Source organism: Patella vulgata, chromosome 5, assembly GCF_932274485.2.
Source record: "Patella vulgata chromosome 5, xgPatVulg1.2, whole genome shotgun sequence".
Lineage (NCBI taxonomy): Eukaryota > Metazoa > Mollusca > Gastropoda > Patellidae > Patella > Patella vulgata.
Genome location: NC_065883.2, coordinates 3,701,758 through 3,719,334, shown reverse-complemented (window position 1 = coordinate 3,719,334; position 17,577 = coordinate 3,701,758). Strand labels below are relative to the sequence as shown.

At 38.3% G+C, this 17,577-nt stretch overlaps 1 protein-coding gene across 4 annotated transcripts in view; it reads right to left on the bottom strand.

Moving 5' to 3' along the window:
- LOC126822586 (NGFI-A-binding protein 1) overlaps window positions 1-17,577 on the bottom strand; it is an 87,680-nt gene that overhangs the window by 26,870 nt on the left and 43,233 nt on the right. For all 4 annotated transcript variants that reach the window (XM_050551551.2, XM_050551548.2, XM_050551549.2 and 1 more), the window contains 2 exons: window positions 14,227-14,343; window positions 1,063-1,200 (listed from right to left, as the gene is read on the bottom strand). In XM_050551551.2, coding sequence (XP_050407508.2) covers window positions 1,063-1,200; window positions 14,227-14,326 — 238 coding nt within the window. In that variant the 5' untranslated portion in view covers window positions 14,327-14,343. The remainder of the gene's footprint in view (window positions 1-1,062; window positions 1,201-14,226; window positions 14,344-17,577) is intronic.

Here is a 17,577-nt window from a genome sequence, read left to right as displayed (position 1 = left end):
ACATAAAAATGAAATGGGGTTTAACGTCCTACTGTTCTGCTCCTAAATTGGACTAATGAAGACGGGCATGCGCTATGAGGGAAATTTTGCCCGCGCTACGGCCTACTCTTATATCGAATTCCAACTGCCAAGGGATCTTTTACGTGCACGCCAATGTGTACACGGGGCCTTGGTTTTTTGTCCCATCCAAACGACTAGACAGCTGTCCTTGTCAGGCCCTCCTTCCTGCATCACTGACAAAGGGAAACCACGCCGGAAAATCTGGATGAACTTTCTCGTCCAATGCAGGGATTGAACACCCGACCTCCAGGCTAGCGCGCCAGTGTCTCACCCACTAAGCCACGTGATCCCCGCGACAACGGGGCAGAACAGTAGGACGTTAAACCCCATTTCATTTCATTTTCATTTTTATAACACAAAGGAATGGAAAATACTGTTGAAAACTGACAAAATAGTAATTCTCCCTCCATTTATATATCATCGAACTCAGTTGCCCTTAGAATCACATAAGCAGTAGAGTTACAGAACTTGTGCATTGAGGGTCCACGACATCCTTCACATCAGACTTCAATTTGAATAGTTAGCCTCAAAATAAAATGATTTGCAGAGAGAGAGAGAGAGAGAGAAAGAGAGAGAGAGAGAGAGAGAGAGAGAGGAGGGTAATGTCCACTCACACAAATCAGGTCATTTCGGGACTGACTAACATAATATGGTTAAATTTTTATTTCAATAATCCGCTTGCGCATAGGGGTCTTTGGCAGTGGAAGGAGAGAGAGAGAGAGAAATGGGGTTTAACGTCCACTCGACACAAACTAGGTCATATCAGGACTAACGTATGGTTTAATTTTCATAATTCGCTTGCGCGTAGAGGTCTTTAGCAGTGGGAGGAAACCGGAGGACCCGGAGAAAACCCAAGACCCTACTCCTTTCCCTATTACAAACAGGGAATCGAAACCACACTACTTGACTCAATGACAAACCTTGTGATCTAACGAGCACGTCTGGAACCATTCGGTCAGCTAACAGCCCTTCCGAAGGAAGAACTTGAAATTCTGTACGTACCTGGATTAGTCACCCATTCTTGTAATGATTTCTGTAATCTGCGTACATGTAATGGTTTACTCGCCATGCCAACAAGTGCCATTATTTCCAGGAATTCTTCTTCTCCTGCTTCACATAATTGCTGTACATCATCTCCGCCTGAAGAATAAAATACAATTTGATTAATCCCATGAAAATACAATACAAAAAATCTTGTAAAATACAACTTGATTAATCCACTGAAAATACAACTCAGTTAATCTCTCAAAAATACAAAATGTGAAAATACAACTCGGTTAATCCCATGAAAATACAACTCAAAAAATCTTGTAAAAAACAACTTGATTAATCCACTGAAAATAATACTTGGTTAATCTTTTAAAAATACAATTCGATTTATCTCTCAAAACTACAACTCGATTAATCCTTCAAAACTACAACTCAATCAATTCCTTGAAAATACAACTCAATCCCTCAAAACTACAACTCAATTAATCCTCAAAACTATGAGTCAATTAATCCCTCAAAACTACAACTCAATCAATCTTTCGAAAATACAACTCAATTATTTCCTCAAAACTACAACTCAATTAATCCTCAAAACTACAACTCGAATAATCCCTCAACACTACAACTCAATCAATCTTTCGGAAATACAACTTGATTAATCCCCCCAAATATTAATTAATCCCATGAAAAATATTATGGAACTCTGACCAATAAAAATAATAAACCCTGGTAGAATACACAATCTTAAACTCAAAAATCTTAAAACATAAAACGACAATTTCCCTAAAACTAAGGATAAACAGATTCTGTATAAATAGGTAAAAGTAGTTAATTGTGCATCATGAACATTACCAATAAATACATACACCTTTTCGAATATCCATCTTCATTAGCCCAGTATAGGAGCAGAACAGTAGGATGTTAAACCCAATTTCATTTCATTTCACTTCTCGAAATGAAATGAAATGAAATGGGGTTTAACGTCCTACTGTTCTGCTCCTATACTGGGCTAAGGAAGACGGGCATACGCCATACACTGTGCTATGAGGGAAATTTTGCCCGGGCAGCGGCACTATCGCCTACTCTTATATCGAATTCCAACTGCCAAGGGATCTTTTACGTGCATTCCAATGTATACACAGGACCTCGGTTTTCGTATCATCGGAAGGACTAGACAGCTGTCCTAGTCAGACCCTCCGTTCTGCACCACTGACAAGGGGAAACCACGTCGAAAAATCCAGATGAACTTTCTCGACCAATGCAGGGATCGAATTCACTTCTCGAATAAAACACTATTTATGGATAACAATTACTATGGTTTATTACTCTGCAACGTTTCACAAAGTTTTGACAAGTTGTCATCAAGATATTTATTTACAGTATTAGTGTGTATCAATTTGGGTTTTTATTTTTTAACAGTGATCGAGATATTAAACACTTGTATATTGAACACTTAATATCAAAATTGAATTGTCAGCTTTAAACTGGACAGAAGTACAAATTAGATGATTTTTAAAACGATTTTTACAAATTTTAAAACAAAGATTTGATGTTGAATGAATGTGGAAGAAATTAATGCTAAATACACAAGATTAAATGATACCCTGGTTACATACAGTGTATAGATCCTCTAGGGAATAGAAAATATCCATCCTGTCGTATAATACAGTACTCAGTACTCCCTCCCGACGTCTAGTATGGTACTCACTCCTCCCTCCTGCCGTATACTACGGAATTCAGTACTCCCTTCTGCTGTATAATACAGTACTCAATACTCCCTCCTGCTGTATAATACGGTATTCAATACTCACTCCTGCTGTATAATACAGTACTCAATACTCCCTTCTGCTGTATAATACAGTATTCAATACTCCCTCCTGCCGTATAATACGGTATTCAATACTCACTCCTGCTGTATAATACAGTACTCAATACTCCCTCCTGCTGTATAATACGGTATTCACTACTCCCTCCTGCCGTATAATACGGTATTCACTACTCCCTCCTGCCGTATAATACAGTACTCAATACTCACTCCTGCCGTATAATACAGTACTCAATACTCACTCCTGCCGTATACAACAGTATTCAGTAATTTGTCTCCAGCTAATAGCTTGTAAAACTTTAAAAGATAAACTTGTAACTTTCTGTCTTGAGTTGATAATAATCTATTGAAAGTTAATATTAGTATTTCTGGTTACCATAGCAAACGGCCATTCGTAAAGTATGGATTTTAACTTAGAATTGATTCTCAGAACATAATAAACCAAATTTTTAAAAAAAATATGTCAAAAAAAATTTAAACACTTTGATTGAAAACTAAATCTGGATTGAAAGGAAGAATATTAAACACCATACTGCAGTACATGGAAGCGTTTTTTTTAAAAGCAGACAAAGATTTGTAAGTTTAATACTAGACAACTCCAGAACAATGTATAATTGAAATCACATGTAGACACCCCAAGCTCTGATCACACAAAATTCAAACTTATTTACTCGAACCCGCAGACCTCAACAAACAGATTATCGATATGAGAATCGCACAAATCCTTCAATACACACACCATACATCCCTGATTTCAAATTGATATCAAGAGAGAGAGAAATGGGGTAACATCTTTACAACACAAAACAGGTAATTTCAGGACTAACATATGGTACAATTTCATTTCAATAGTTCAATTGTCCGTAGAGATCTTTAAAAGTTGGAGGAACAGGAATTACTCAGAGAAAATCCTTGAGATTTGACAGGCGACCCTACTCCTTGTTACATACGATCTGGGTATCGACACCACACCAGTTGATTCGACGACAGAACTTATGATGTAACATAGATGCATCTGTACGAGCCAAGAATGACAGGTGCGAGAGAGATTATGGCTTCAAATTGTCTTTGTGACAGGTGCTTTTATTTTAATTACTTTAAAGGGGCTAAATCCCTATTCTTTGGCACCTAGAAATGACATGGGGTTTAAAGGAGCTAAATCCCTATTCTTTGGCACCTAGAAATGACATGGGGTTTAAAGGAGCTAAATCCCTATTCTTTGGCACCTAGAAATGACATGGGGTTTAAAGGAGCTAAATCCCTTTTCTTTGGCAACTAAAAATGAAATGGGGTTGAAAGGAGCTAAATCCCTCTTCTTTGGCATCTAGAAATGAAATGGAGTTTAAAGGAGCTAAATCCTTATTCTTTGGCACCTAGAAATGGACACAAAAGGGTCGCAACACATATAATAATGTAATATGAATGTATATAAACTGATTTACATTCAATAGTTTCTGTTTTTACACTAATTTCTAATCAGTTATATTCGGCGAAATACGCAAAGAGTCCCAATTGAATGGCAGTCTTTGTCGACTAGTTATTCCAAATTTTAGTTCAATTGTTCGCTTGTGCGTAGGGATCTTTAAATTAGCTGTGGGAGGAAACCGGAGGACCCAGAGAAATCCCACGAGGCTGAGCTGAATGGATTAAAAAAAACTAGATGCAGTTACAAAGAGAAGGATTCAAATGACGATAATGAAATACACTCACAACAGATCCATCAGTTCACGTTTATGATGTCATTACATTGTGACCTTTCCAAAGAAAAGCATTATCTCCAAAAAAACCATATTGTTTAAGAATTACATAATTTTATTGAGAAGAAGAATTTTAATTCTATCTAAAATACCCAACAAGAAAATAAATAAACAAATAATAACGCTTTAAGCTGCTTACGGAAAATAATACAATATTTTCTATCTTTCTAACCTCTTCATTTCGTAGAAAGAGATTTAAAAACAAGTTTAAAATTCTTTAGGTAATTATTTTTCTTATAAACCACAAAATACAGATTGCTATTCATGATAACCGCACTAATTACAGGTACAAAACCAATTAGGTAAAAAAAAAACCAAACAGGTAAAAAAAATCATTTCTTTAATAGCCTAAAAGCAATTCTTTTTATTACGGTACTTTACATGTGAAAAATTTCGATTCAACGATTGAAGAAAGATTCTCTGTTAATTAATTTTATACTTTTTAAAAATTTGACCTTATTTTGTAGCATACACTTAAGATTTCAAAAAAAGGAAATGAAATGAAAAGGGTGTTTAATGTCCACTCTATCCGTCAAACTGGGGTAATCATTACATGCTTAGCCATACATTGTGCTATGAGGGGAATTTTGCCCGGACAGCAGCACTATGGCCTACTCTCATATCGAATTCCATCTGTCAATCAAAGGATTTGCCACAGTTTCCTGCGACGCTACTTATTGTCACATACAACGGGGGAGTCAAAACCACACCAGTTGATTCAATGACAGACCTAATGATACAACATGTATGCGCTAACCATTCGGCCCCCCCCCCCCCCCCCGGTTGACCATTTCAAACAACAGATTAATTGTGTTGGTCATTAAACCTGGCGACCAACTGCTGTGGTGGTCAAATCTAGTAACCAGCGGTTGTGATGGTCAAGCCTAGTAACCAGCGGTTGTGGTGGTCAAGCCTAGTAACCAGTTGTTGTGGTGGTCAAACCTAGTAACCAGTCGTTGTGGTGGTCAAGCATGGTAACCAGCGGTTGTGAATTGTGATGGTCAAGCATGGTAACTAGGAGCTGTGGGAGGGTCAAGTATGTCAACCAGGAGCTGTGGGGGGTCAAGTATGGTAACCAGGAGCTGTGGGGGGTCAAGTATGGCAACCAGGAGCTGTTGGGGGTCCAGTAATAGACAGCGTGGTAATAGACAGTTCTGACTCTTCCAACATGTGGCTTGGTATAAGATCTGCAGCTTTACATGTGTTTTGTGTGAGAGAGAGAGAGAGAGAGGGAGAAATGGGGTTTAACGTCCACTCGACACAAACTAGGTCATTTCGGGATTAACATATGGTTTAATTTTATTTACATAATTCGCTTGCGTGTAGAGCTCTTTAGCAGTGGGAGGAAACCGGAGAAAACCCACGAGGTTGGACAGTCGACCCTACTCCTTGCCACGTACAACCGGGGATTCGAAACCACGCCAGTCGACTCAATGACAGACTTTATGATACAGCCCCCCCCCCCCCGTGTTTTGTGTGAAGTTTTTAATTGTTTTACAATGGGTTCAATAATCTGGTGTCAAGTGATAATACATCAAGGTTATCTACAATCAGCATTACTGGAAGGTCAGGTCTATAATCAGTGTTACTGGAAGGTCAGGTCTATAAAACTTAAAACATTTACAACAATTAAAAATCCCACCACAAAAATGTTCAAGGAAATAATTAATTTTCTGAAAAAAACATTTATTCATCTGAGAGAAATGCTTTCATATTTTTTTTTTATCTTCTTTTAAAATGCCGTGTGATTTCAATCATAGTTTTCTTCTGAACAATCAGCGAATATCAAGTTGATGTGAAGTAAATGTTCTTGGATACTGAATGATAAACAGCGCCCTTCAACATCGTTCATAATAAAACCCATAATAGTCATTTTAGGGAGAAAGAGAGAGAAATGGGGTTTAACATTCCCTCGACACAAACTAGGTCATTTTGGGACTAGCATCTTTTTATTGATTGAGAGAAAGGGAGGGAGAGAAAGAGAAGAGAGGGAGGGGGGGAGAGAGAGGTTTAACGTCCACTGGTCCACTGGATATAACGAGGTACTTTCAGGAATCACTTTCAGGACTCACATACGGTTCAACTTTATTTCAATAATTCACTTGCGCGTAGGGATCTTTAGCAGTGGGAGGAAACTGGAGGACCTGGAATAAAAATTAAATGGGGTTTAACGTCCTACTGTTTTGCTCCTAAACTGGGCTAATGAAGACGGGCATACGCCATACAGTGTGCTATGAGGGAAATTTTGCCCGGGCAGCGGACCTCGGTTTTTCGTCCAATCCGAACGACTAGACAGCTGTCCTTGTCAGGCCCTCCGTCCTACATCACTGACAAGGGGGGAACCACGCCAGGAAATCTGGATGAATTTTCTCGGAAAATGCAGGGATCGAACACCCAACCTCCAGGCTAGCGAGCCAGCGTCTTACCCACTTAGCCACGTGATCCCCCTATCTATTAACTATTATAGCGAGAACTGTCAGCTCTTTATCTAATCTCCCATAATGCTCCTTTAATTATGCCATTACATATTTCACATGCTGCCCAGAGAAAAAAGTCCAAATCGCCCACAAACAGAACAATATCCACAAAAAAATATGCCACCAACGTGAAGATAAAATGTAATGATTACAGTGCGTTAGTTCCACAATTCCCTTAGCATAAAATTTAACACAAGATTCGAACTATCCAGAAATTTATAAATTAATTCATCATGAAAAAAAATCTCCCAAGAATTACGCAAAAAGAAATCGTTCGAGAGAGTAACCTGAACTCTTACAATAATGTTAAAGTTTTTTTTAGGTTAAGATGTCGAAACATGTTTCCTTTAAAACAAGAAGCATCTTGTGAAATGTTTTTCAATTATTCCATAATTTATTTTATTCACTAAGGACATATTGCTCTTAATAACAATGTACTCTATTACAGAGAGAGAGAGAGAGAGAGAGAGAGAGAGAAAGAGAGGAGGAGGAATGGGGTTTAACATCCACTCGACACAAACTAGGTCATTTTGGGACTAACACATGGTTCAATTCTATTTCAATAATTCGCTTGCGCGTGGGGGTCTTTAGCAGTGGGAGGAAACCTGAGGACCCAGAGGAAAACCCACGAGGAGGCGACCCGACCCTACTTCTTGTCACGTACAACCGGGGAATTAAAACTACACCAGCTGACTCAATGACAGACCTTGTGATACAGCGCGTACACGCTAACCATTCGGCCATCCAACCCGGCTATACTGCTCTTAGAAGCACAAGTATTCTATTATCCTAAATATTGTACTTTTCAAAATTCCTTTTTCTTCATAATTTACGAGAGAAAAAACAAATAATTTGATTGACTCAAACAGACCAAATTTACAGTAAAAATCAAAATATGGAGATATAAAAAAAAAAATGACTGGGCGATCAAAAATTTACAATGTCTTTAAAGATGATTTAAATGTTGCATAAAGATTGAAAAGAAAAGATTGGAATAAAATTTACGATGATCACGAATAACGCGAGGTTTCATAATGTAATAAACTAAGTTAAGGGGGCAAAAAAAAAAAAAAAAATTAAACACGAACAACTCTTAGCCTGACATCATGTCAGGCGTCAAACAAAACAAAAATATAAATTCAACTAAAAAAAAAATATGTCACCCTGACATTCATATTGCTTAAGAAATAGAACAATTATCAAGTCCTTTTTATACTGAATATAAATGTAGTCTCTGTTTACCAGTTGTTACTGAAGTGATAATGTAAATGTATTACTGTTCTTTAAAACAACTTGACTTCGTTTCTGTTGACTCCTGATGAATATTCACAGCAATTTATTTTCATGGTTTTTGTGCTGACATATTAGAAACAGTTTCCCTCTTTAGCGACACAGAGAATGACTTTCCGAGAATCTTAAACCAGCTAAGTGCAAGAGAATCACAGATAGCGTGATGTATGACATATTCACTCAATTTTTCCCTCAGATAAAGCGATAATTTTATAACGCGATAATTTTTATAATAAAAAAAATTTAAAAATTGAAATGTTCTTAAATTCGATGAAAACGTCTCCAGGCTCGTGATTTCCTTGTTATCCAATTAAAAATGACAGAATTTATAAATCATTAAATTAAAAAATCCGCCGATCAAATGTGACACAACCATATTTATTTGCGACACACTCACGTCATTAAGACATGATAAAAACATGATCCTCGGTAATTAATAGAATTTATCTCCATCTATCAATTCCTTTTATGCAAAAACAACAGAGTGTCAACAATACATTAATCAAAGAAAAGCTAAAAACAGAATCAGGGTTTAATGTCTCTTTGACTGCAAAGGGAGCCATGGTGGCTGAGTGGGTAAGATGCTGGCTCGCTAGCCTGGAGGTCGCGGGTTCGATCCCAGTGTTGGCCAAGAAAAGTTGATTGGGATTTTCCGGCATGGTTTCCCCTTGTCAGTGGAGGGTCTGACAAGGAAAGCTGTCTAGTCTTTCGGATGGATACGAAAAACCAAGGTCCCGTGTACACATTGGCATGCACATAAAAGATCCCTGGGCAGTTGGAATTCGATATAAGAGTAGGCCGTAGCGCGTTGCTGTCCGGGCAAAATTTCCCTCATAGCACACTGTATGGCGTATGCCCGTCTTCATTAACCCAGTTCGGAGCAGAACAGTAGGATGTTAAACCCCATTTTATTTCATTTCATTTCCTCCTTGATAACTAAGATATTTTGAGACTAATATGTCAGAGAATCTGATGTGTGAGAACCTAGTTTGTAAAGTACCAGAGGTCCCCCTCGGTCGATCCCCGATATCTTGGTATCCCTTTCTCTCTCCCTCAATTTAAACTATATTAAAACACCCTCTCTCCTCTTCCCTTTCTTTCTCTCTCTCTCTCTCTCTCTCTCTCTCTCTCTCTCTCTCTCTCTCAAAGCTATTTTAAAACTCTCTCTGTCTCTCTCCCCTTGGTATACCTTTCAATCAATCCTATATTAAAACCCCCTCCCCCCTCCTTCCCCCCTTCAAATCATTTAAACCCGATTAAAACAAACACTGAATTGTACTTAAATCGTAAACCGGACAGAAATAAAGATAACAACTCGGAAACAATATTTAAAAGATTTATTGAGGTTGTTTCTGTAACACGTCATTTGTTATTGGCCTGATATTTTTATCTGCACATCTTTTAAGAATTCTACAAACCAACCAACATCAATTAATAAAAGAGTATTAAAAAGACTGTGTAGGCCGTTTAAATTCATTTCAAAAACTGAAACAATTTCTAAGATGAATAACTACTCTTGTGAATTAATGTTATTAGGAGAACATTGCGTTGTTTTTTCACAAGCTGCGAATATTTTGTAAAACATTACTACACCAGTGTGTTGCACACTTTTTTGCAAATTATCTGCTTGGTTGTCATGGAAATAGAAATTCTTCCAAGAAAAAATGGCTGTAGAAGAAACTATTAATCAATTTAAGTTTGTCATGAGCTGCAAGCATTTTTTACGTGATGTGCAATTCCACGTGTTTTTATGGTCCAAGTTGTGCTGCATGATTTTTTATACCGTTTTGCAGATACTGTTTTGAGCTGCAGAAGAATTTAAAGGTTTATTGTACAACATTGCATAGAGTAGTATTCACGTTATAACTCTTTCTGTCGTGGTCAGAAATTTAATTGTAATTGTTTCAACTCAGTGTTTATTTTAACCAATAGCATACTTTTAATGATTTCACTGATTCAGAAAACTGTCCATTTCTTTTATTTTTTCCCCAGCGCGATAATAATGTAGTGCCACGGCAACAAGGCAGTGTGAGATGACCTTGAAACTGACATGAAAGTTTGCAAACTTTTTTTCCACAAGAGAATCAGTTGCAGGAATCTTGGGATCAAACTGCCAGCAAGTCTTTGAGTTTGATTGGAATCTTGAACCTATTCAACTCAATCTCTGGAATGGTCGAACAATTACATGTGTTTTAAACAAAGGGTGTATATATATATATATATCTCATCAAGGTTTTTATCAGGTACATTTCACTCAGAGATAACATGTGGTTTAAAGAGGCAGTGGGATGAATTAATGTTTACATTTTGATTTATTCATTGTCAGTGTGGGAGGGAGAGACAGATGGGATGACAGAGAGAGAGAGAGAGGGTGGGAGAGAGAGATGGGATGACAGAGAGAGGGAGAGAATGAGAGAGAGAGAGGGTGGGAGAGAGAGAGAGAGAGATGGGATGAGAGAGAGAGAGAGAGAGAGAGAGAGAGAGAGAGAGAGAGAGAGAGAGAGAGAGAGAGAGGGTGGGAGAGAGAGAGAGAGAGAGAGAGAGAGAGGGTGGGAGAGAGAGAGAGAGAGAGAGAGAGAGAGAGGGGGGGGGGAGAGAGAGAGAGAGAGAGAGAGAGAGAGAGTGTGGGAGAGAGAGAGAGAGAGAGAGAGAGAGAGAGAGAGAGTGTGGGAGAGAGAGAGAGAGAGAGAGAGAGAGAGAGTCTAACAACCAATCAACAAAAATTAGGTAGTATTAGGATAAACATATTGTCTTTAGCAGTGGGAGAGAACCAGTGGACCCGGAGAAAACCAAGGAGATTGGGCAGGCAACCCTACTCCTTGTAACATACAAGCTTTTAATCGAAACCGCGTCACTCGTCTCCATGACAGACCTTATGATATAAAGTTCAGTTATTAGACAACTTGACCACTTCTATTTCTGAGACATGTCTTGTAAACATTTGCGTGCACGTAAAAGAACCCTTGACAGTTGGAATTCGTTATAAGAGTAGGCCGTAGCGTCGCTATTCGGGCAAAGTTTCCTATTTTGGAGACATGTCTTGTAAACATTGGCGTGCACAAGGACAGCTGTTTAGTCATTCGGATGGGACAAAAAAACGAGGTACTGTGTACAGATTGGCGTACACGTAAAAGATCCCTTAACAGTTGGAAGTCGTTATAAGAGTAGGCCGTAGCATCGCTATTCAACTACAGTTTCCCTCACTTCATCTGATGTGTACGATTGTTGTTTGTGATGTCCGTATATTGTGTCTTGTTCGTAGATTTGTCTTGTATATTTGTTTGTGTGTGGTGCAGTCCTCCTGCACACTGTATGGCTTATGTTCGTCTTCATTAGTGGGGAGAACGCTAGATCGGAGACGGTCCTGGGCATTTTATGACTTCATATGTGGATTGTGGGTTAGGGTAAGGGCTAGGACCTTCAGATATCGCCATAGTCTTGAGATGTAGACAGGGCTAGCCCTAGCCCTAACCCTGGGCCAAGCCTAACCCTTACCCTAACCCATAATCCACATATGACGTCATAAAATGAGCAGGACCGTCTCTGATCTAGCGTTCTCCCATTAGGGGAGCCATGGTGGCTAAGTTGCAAGACGCTGGCTAGCTAGTCTGGAGGTCGCATGTTCGATCCCTGCATTGGCCGTGAAAATTAATCGGGATTTTCCAACGAGGTTTCCAGTGGTGCAGAACAAAGGCCTTGACAGCTACATTAAAGATCCTTGGCATGTACATGAAAGATCCCTTGGCAGTTGGAATTCGATATAAGAAGAATAGGCCATTGTGCCGCTGCCTGGGGGAAGTTTCCCTTATAGCACACTGTATGGAATAAGCCCGTCTTCATTAGCCCAGTATAGGAGCAGAACAGTAGGACGTTAAACCCCATTTCATTTCCGTCTTCATTAGCCCAGTTGGTGCAGAAAAGTAGATAATTATATCCCATTTCATTTTATTTCGTCTTGGTGCACCTTTAACTTGGGGGTGTGTGGATGGCCGAATGGTTAGCACGTGCTTGCTGTGTCATAAGGTCTGTCATTGAGTCAACTGGCGTGGTTTCGATTCCCCGGTTGTACGTGACAAGGAGTAGGGTCGCTTGTCTAACCACGTGGGTTTTCTACGGGTCCTCCAGTTTCCTCCCACTGCTAAAGATCCCTACCTTCGGAAGCGAATTATTGAAATAAAATAGAACCATATGTTGGTCCAGCAATGCGCTAGTCTGTGTCGAGTGGAGGTTAAACCTCTCTCTGTCTCTATCTCTCTCTTTAACTTGTATATAATTGTTTTGCCCTTATCTAAATGATATAACTATTCTCAACAATTAATCTACATGGTAATCATTTACTGACTTCAATTAGATTTGACCCTACATTTTATTTTATTCGTATGTAAATCAATGACCAAGCGGCCATGACCCTCTCACTCCATCTGGACCATGATCCTCTCCGTATTCAGATATGACCCCTAACCTTAATCAGCTATAACCTCTCCTTCCATTTTTTTTTAATAGATGTGCTATATAGATTAATCAACCAAAATAATACTGTCTCAAAAAATGTCTTAAAATGCCTGGATATGGTTGATAACAGACCTGACAATAAGACTTATACCTTCCATTCTTATATATATAGCCTAGGGGAGGCACTTTGACTAAGTGGGTAAGACGTTGGCTCACTAGCTTGGAGGTCACCATCTTCAATAGAAGGCTTGATCTCACTTTAACTACGTACATCTTATGAAGGCCTTCACGCAATACCCTGCATATTTCGATTGGGTACAAGCTCATCTTGGGAGTCTATCACATTCCTCGATCGTCGCGAATACCAAGTCTCAAGCAGGTCCTTTTGTCACAACCTCTGATTGGACGTTACTGATCACGTGCCTGTAGATAACGTAGCTATAAGTTCGGGAATTGTTAAGTAATCTAGCAACGTCCAGATGTTGTAAAACTCGCAGTCGTTGCTTCAGGAACATTGGAGGTCACGGGTTCATTCCCGATATTGGCCGAGAAAGTCCATTCTTCATTATCCCAGTCGGAGCAGTGCAGTAGGAAATTAAACCACATTTCATTTCTTATATATATTTAAAATACAGATGTGACGTCATCCTTTGATGTTGGCGTATCATTATTTCAAATAATGGTACGAGCAATGTGCCAATCGTACATTATCTATACTAGTTGTAATATTGGACCCGCATGACGTATTTCATTGAAATGCACGTGCCGAATAGTGTCTGTATTTCAAGCTGTTTATTGGACCCGCATGACGTATTTCATTGAAATGCACGTGCCGAATAGTGTCTGTATTTCAAGCTGTTTATTGGACCCGCATGACGTATTTCATTGAAATGCACATGCTGGATAGTGTCTATATTTTAAGGTGTTTAATGGTCTCATGCTATCGCACTCGTACAATACCAATATATTACACAATAACTCGCACTCGACCATTAAACAATACGTAATATATAAGTTAAATATAAATTTAATTACATTAACTGCCAATAAAAGTAACTATTCATATCTTTGCTCATAAAAACTAATTTAAATAAATTATTTTAACATATTCATTTGTCATTACCTATTTTTTAAATTATTATAGCAAGAACTGTCAGCTTTATATCTAAATCTTACATAATACATCTTTTAAGACACAAAGAAAATAAAACTCTAAAAATAGAGGATAAAATCAAATATGATATCCTGTAAAAGAAAAAGTTCTGAATTCTTGCCGAGGAAATACAAGCCTCAAACAGACGACACTATGTTTGTCGGTGTGAATTCCGAGTCCTCTCAATATTTATTTGATATGAAAATATAAACAAACGCTCACCTTGGGCTATAAAAATTTCATAATACTGTAGCAGGTTTGCCCTCTGTAAGACACGATATAGCTGCCACTCCGAAGAGTTCGATGGCTGTGCCGTCGTCATGGTCACCCCTATATTTCCTAGAAAAAAATAAAAAAGTAAAATTAGGTTTTATATTTTAATTGTAATCAAAAAATATTTAATTCAGAGACAATTCAGTAAAAAATAAAAAAAATAAAATTAAAAAAAATATCGAAAGCTCTTCTGAGTTGTTTTGAAATCAAGTGCGAAACATTACGATCAAGGAGTCTCGGGTTCGATAATGGTGTCAAGAAAGTTCATCAGGATTTTCTAGCCAGCCGTGTTTACAAATGTCAGCAGATTGGAAGGAAGATCGGATCGAGGGCCTGGCAAAGAAAAGTATACTATCTAGTCCTTCGGAAGAAATGACATCTTGTGTATACCATGAGCAGCACGTTAAAGATCCACTGCCAGATGTATTTGGGATTTTTTTTTTAATGATCCTCATAGCGTGGAGTATGCCCATCTTCATTAGCCCAAATTTCATTTTTAATTAATTTTATCTCTTTGTTTTTGATGGGGATACATTAGACAGGACAGGAGATAGTATACGCAGGACAAGGGATAGTTTAGACAGGACAGGAGATAGTTTAGGCAGGACAAGGGATAGTTTAGACAGGACAGAAGATAGTTTAGGCAGGACAAGGGATAGTTTAGACAGGACAGGAGATAGTTTAGGCAGGACAAGGGATAGTTTAGACAGGACAGAAGATAGTTTAGGCAGGACAAGGGATAGTTTAGACAGGACAGGAGATAGTTTAGGCAGGACAGGGGATTGTTTAGGCAGGACACAGGATAGTTTAGGCAGGACAGGGGATAGTTTAGGCAGGACAGGGGATAGTTTAGGCAGGCAGGACAGATACTTTAGGCAGGATAGGGGATAGTTTAGGTAGGACTGGGGATAGTTTAGGCAGGACTGGGGATAGTTTAAGCGTGACTGAGGATAGTTTAGGCAGGACAGGGGTGGTTTAAGCGGGACTGAGGATAGTTTAGGCAGGACAGGGGATGGACAGGGGATAGTTTCAGAACAGGGGATATTTTAGGAGATAGTTTATGTAGGACTGGGGATATTTTAGTCCAGGTTACTTTTAGTTAAACATGCATTATACAAGAGCAAAATCTGCTTATTACAAGTCTTTCTTTAGGCCTGAAATGTTATCTAAATTATCAATTAGACATTAATTAACTTATCCAGACCATAATAAACTCTCAATGTCAAGGCTAGCCTTCGATGTTGGCTGGATTAGATTCCTATATGCAGCTAATAGCCAATGATAATTAAATCAGAAAAAGTGGATAATCGAGACTAGCTGTTTATATTAATGATTTTAGTAATGATGACCGAGACTATGCAAAAATTTCACCTGCTTCTTTCTTGGCTCATAGTAGATCAATTTGACTGAAATTTCCAGCAAATTACCTTTACACTATCTAGTTTTTAACTATTATAGCGAGAACTGCCATCTCTTTATCTTACCTCCCATAATGTATCTTTAAGGCAGGAATGGGGATAGTTTGTGGAACCCGAATGTATAATACCCACTAGAACTCGACCCCATTAAATGGCCATGTGTTGACCTTTTCTGTCAAAAATCTTTTGAAGGCTCAATTGAAACCTTAAATGAGGAAAAAAATTTATTTTCTTAGTAATTTATTTTTCCAAATATGAGGTTCCCACAATTTGCTTCGTGCAGATACGTTCTATATGATCAACATGATTGCTGCGACTGACCTCAATTTATGGTAAGACCTGATAGGAGAGAGAAAGAGAAATGGGGTTTAACGTCCACTCGACACAAACTAGGTCATTTCGGGACTAACATATGGTTTAATTTTATTTTAATAATTCGCTTGCGCGTAGTGGTCTTTAGCAGTGGGAGGAAACCGGAGGACACGGAGAAAACCCACGTGGTTGGACAGGCGACCCTACTCCTTGTCACGTACAACCGGGGAATCGAAACCCCGCCAGTTGACTCAATGACAGACCGTTTGATACAGCGCGCGCGTGCTAACCATTCGGTCATCCACCCCCCCAGACCTGATAGGATCTCCACAATTAAAACCACAATTTCATTTGCAGCATGAATCGTGATAGTGGGGAACCTAGCATTAGTCTATAATATATGTTTAAACGTAAAATAGGGTCCATGATTCAGAAAAAAAACATTATTAGGGTTTGGGCACGACATGACAACAAGTCATCTCTTTGGCCATTCATTCATTTTTTGGTTATGGACAAAGTTTTAAGATGGAATTATGAGCTTATTTTTTATCCTTTTGCTAAATAATTTTATTTGAGTGAACTGGCATGGTTTCGAATCCCTGGTTGTATGTGACAAGGAGTAGGATTACCAGTCCAAGCTTGTGGGTTTTCTCCGGGTCCTTAGATTTTCTCCCACTGTTAAAGACCCCTACGTGTAAGCAAATTATTGAAATAAAATCGAACAATATGTTAGTCCCGAAATGACTCTCTCCCTCCCCCTCCCCCTCCCCCATCTCTCTCTCTCTGATTTCTATTTAAAGAACTCTTTTGTCATCTCCCGTTAGAAATTATTAATAAATCACATACAACTATCAGCTTCTACACATTGAACTTTAAAAAAAATATATTATATTTTTTATTTCTCACAAAAAATCTTGTTTCTACAGATAGATCTAATGATATATTGGTTAAATGGTCAAAAAATAGACACAAAATAGACGAGATATGGGTCTTAATGTTCACTTAATAAATACATCTATTTGTAATTTTGTCATAGCCATTTTCTCCACTCTTAAATAACTTCCTTTTTCACAATCCATGTTATTTTTTTTTTTAAATTTTTTCTTTCTTCTAAATAATAGTATTAGTTCTATTTTGTCAAGATAAATAAGTATTTTATTTTTTACACTATTGTAGTTCGATAGCGAGCGTGGATTCTGCAGAATCAAATTTATCAAGCATATAAAAACCAAATAATCGTATAAAATGGGGAAAAGAAATTTTTCGTATTTTATTTGATGAGTCAGTTACAGTTTTAAACGAATCACTTATTCATAAATCTTCCGATCTCAAACATCAAGTAACCACGGTGGCTCAGTGAGTAAAAGAGAGAGAGAGAAATGGAGTTTAACTTCCACTCGAAACAAACTAGGTCATTTCGCGACTAACGTATGGTTTAATTTTATTTTAATAATTCACTTGCGCGTAAGGGTCTTTAGCAGTGGGAGGAAACTGGAGGACCCGGAGAAAACCCACAAGCTTAGACAGGCAACCCTACTCCTTGTCACGTACATGTACAACCCGGGAATCG